The following is a 2,584-nucleotide window of genomic DNA, read 5'->3' as shown; positions in this document are numbered from 1 at the left end:
CCCCCCCCCCCCCCCCCCTTACCCCCACCTTCCTTCCTCCCCCCCCCCAAGGCTCGCCCTGGTGCAGCGAGGGAACGGCGAGTGTCAGGGAGAGTCCCATCCCTCACAGGCGCAGGTGGTGACCTGGTTCCTCCTCCCATATCTCCCCATATCTCCCCATATCTCCCCATATCTCCCCATATCTCCCCATCCCTCACAGGCGCAGGTGGTGACCTGGTTCCTCCTCCCATATCTCCCCATATCTCCCCATATCTCCCCATATCTCCCCATCCCTCACAGGCGCAGGTGGTGACCTGGTTCCTCCTCGCTCTCGCCTTCTGGCGCCGCAACTCCCGCAACCTCCCCACACCTCCCCAAACCTCCCCATATCTCCCGATACCTCCCCATATCTCCCCATATCTCCCCGTACCTCCCCGCCTTCTGGCGCCGCTCACCTCCCTGCCGCCGCTCGGCTGCGCTCACCTCGGCTCACCCCGGCTCACCCCGGCTCACCTTTGGCTAGGCGCCTCCTGCTGCCCGCCGTCGGCCGCGCTGCCGTGAACAGCGGCTCTTCACAGCTAGAGATTTGAACAGGCGCCTCCTGCTGCCCGCCGTCGCCAAGCTGCGCGCGCCCGCCCTCACCGCGCTGCTCTTCGCCCACGGCGCCGAGATGGGCCGAGATTGGCCGAGATGGAGATGAGCTGAGCTGCGACCTCGGCACAATCTCGGCTCATCTCGGTGCGCCTCGGCTCATCTGACGGCCAGGCGCCCTCTTTGTCGACCTCGGCACAAACTACCAGAACTGGCTCTCTTTTCTACCGTACTTCTTGGCAGGCCACTTGCTGCCTCCGTCGTGCTGGCGGGCCGAGTAGCCGAGAGGACGTTGGGGCATGGCGAGGGGGGGCGGGGAGGGAGGGCATGGGGAGAGAGGAGAGGAGGCTCGAGGGGAGTAGAGAGGAGAGGCGAGGCGAGCAGAGGCGAGGAAGCAGAGGAGAGGAGAGGAGAGGAGAGGTGGGGAGAGGCGAGAGGAGAGGGGGCGGAGAGGGGAGGAGGGGGGGAGGAGAGCAGACCCCCGCCTCCCGTGGTTCGGCAGAGGCTAAGCCGAGCCTGCCCGTGATCTCGCTCACAGGTCGACCGCAGCCCGACCGTCGCTGCGGCTCGGCTGCGCCTCCTCGCCTCGCCTGGTCCATTCGTATTCAGTCACCAGTGAGTCATACTCAGTCAGGCTCGGCTGCGCCTCCTTCCTCGTCGCCGCCTCCGCCGGCACGGTCGCCCTCGCCCGCCGCGGCGAGCGCGGCTTCGGCGGAGTCACCTTTGCCGACGCCTTCGCCGGCGTGAGCGAGACGCGCGGCTGCCTCGTCTCTCCTCGAGCCGCCGGGCCGTGAACGGCGTCTCTTCACGGCGGCACCTGTGGACACAGGTACGACTGCTTCAACGGCACGACACTTCCTAGACACTTCCTACTTTGAGCCACTCTGTCTGTGCAGGTACGACTGCTTCAACGGCTTCGCGCCCGACGCGGCGAGGCGGCGCGGAGGCTGCGCCACGCTGCGCGCCGCCGGACAGCGCGCAGCCTTCTACGCCGCCTCCGCCCCGCTGATGGCGCGTATCTCCCCGTATCTCCCCATATCTCCCCATATCTCCGCCCCGCTGATGGCGCGGCTTAGTGTCGGCGAAGTCGGGGGGCGGAGAGAGCCACAGCAACAGGGAGAGCCCCTCCCGCACCCTCGCGTTGCTGCGGCGAGCAGGCGGGATTCTTCTCCGTGCTGCCCCGCGCCGCCGGGTGGTGGTCGCACCCGGGCCACATGTCAATGTTCATCTACCTGCTCCACCCGCTGCTCATCACCAACCCGTGCGCAAGCTTGCCCCCGATTCGCGAGACTCGCCGAGATTGCCCGAGCTTCAGCGAGCTTGCCCAAGACTTGCGCCCAAGACCCCCCTCATTCCTTCGTGCACCGAATCGAGGTACGTCATGCGCGCCGTCTTCGAGCGGCTCTCCGCCCTCAGCGGGCGCGAGGCAACTCTGCTCTGGCCCTGCGCTCTTCACCGCTCCCTCCCTCTTCCTGAATCGCGGCTCCTCCTTTAGGTCAACGTCTGGTCCCCCGCCGACGACGGCGCGGTGGTGAGCGCCGTCCTCCCCGCGTCGCTCGCCGTCTGCGCGCTGCTGTCGACGCCGCCAGTGCGCCGGCTGTTGTGGCCGCTCACACAGCCCCCTTTGAGGTGGATGCTGCGGAGGGGGGCCGTGCCCGCGTCTCGCCGGGGCCCCGCCGCGAGGGGGGAGGGCGGCTCGAGCTAGCACGCGCCGGCTCGTGCGCGGGGCATGTACCCGTACGAAGTACACAGTCAGAGAGAGAGAGAGAGAGAGAGTTAAAAAGAGCACCGGCTCGCGTACACATATTTATGCGCGGGCGCTGCTGGGGAACACCTCTCTTCAAATTTACGTCAGTACGTTACACAGTAGTGTGATCAATAGGCTAATCTTCCAAGCCTTTAGTGCTCATGTGTAGTGTAAAACTCTCGCTCGCACATGAAGAAAGAAGACATGAAATATTCCATATTTTGTGTTGCCCAACTACAAAAGAATTTTGCCCACCCGCCACCCCGC

At 65.9% G+C, this 2,584-nt stretch overlaps 1 protein-coding gene across 1 annotated transcript in view; it reads left to right on the top strand.

The window, feature by feature from the left end:
* Nucleotides 1–2,275, top strand: part of EMIHUDRAFT_459834 (hypothetical protein) — a gene marked incomplete at both ends in the record, with an annotated part of 3,471 nt that extends 1,196 nt beyond the window's left edge. Inside the window, 6 exons of the mRNA XM_005762932.1 lie at nucleotides 1,205–1,324; nucleotides 1,467–1,581; nucleotides 1,728–1,831; nucleotides 1,945–1,996; nucleotides 2,066–2,172; nucleotides 2,254–2,275. Of these exons, the coding sequence (XP_005762989.1) occupies nucleotides 1,205–1,324; nucleotides 1,467–1,581; nucleotides 1,728–1,831; nucleotides 1,945–1,996; nucleotides 2,066–2,172; nucleotides 2,254–2,275 (520 nt within the window). The remainder of the gene's footprint in view (nucleotides 1–1,204; nucleotides 1,325–1,466; nucleotides 1,582–1,727; nucleotides 1,832–1,944; nucleotides 1,997–2,065; nucleotides 2,173–2,253) is intronic.
* Between the last annotated feature and the right edge of the window lie 309 nt (nucleotides 2,276–2,584).

Source organism: Emiliania huxleyi (assembly GCF_000372725.1).
Source record: "Emiliania huxleyi CCMP1516 unplaced genomic scaffold EMIHUscaffold_655, whole genome shotgun sequence".
In the NCBI taxonomy this organism is placed as follows: domain Eukaryota; phylum Haptophyta; order Isochrysidales; family Noelaerhabdaceae; genus Emiliania; species Emiliania huxleyi.
This window is presented reverse-complemented; position numbering and strand designations above follow the sequence as displayed.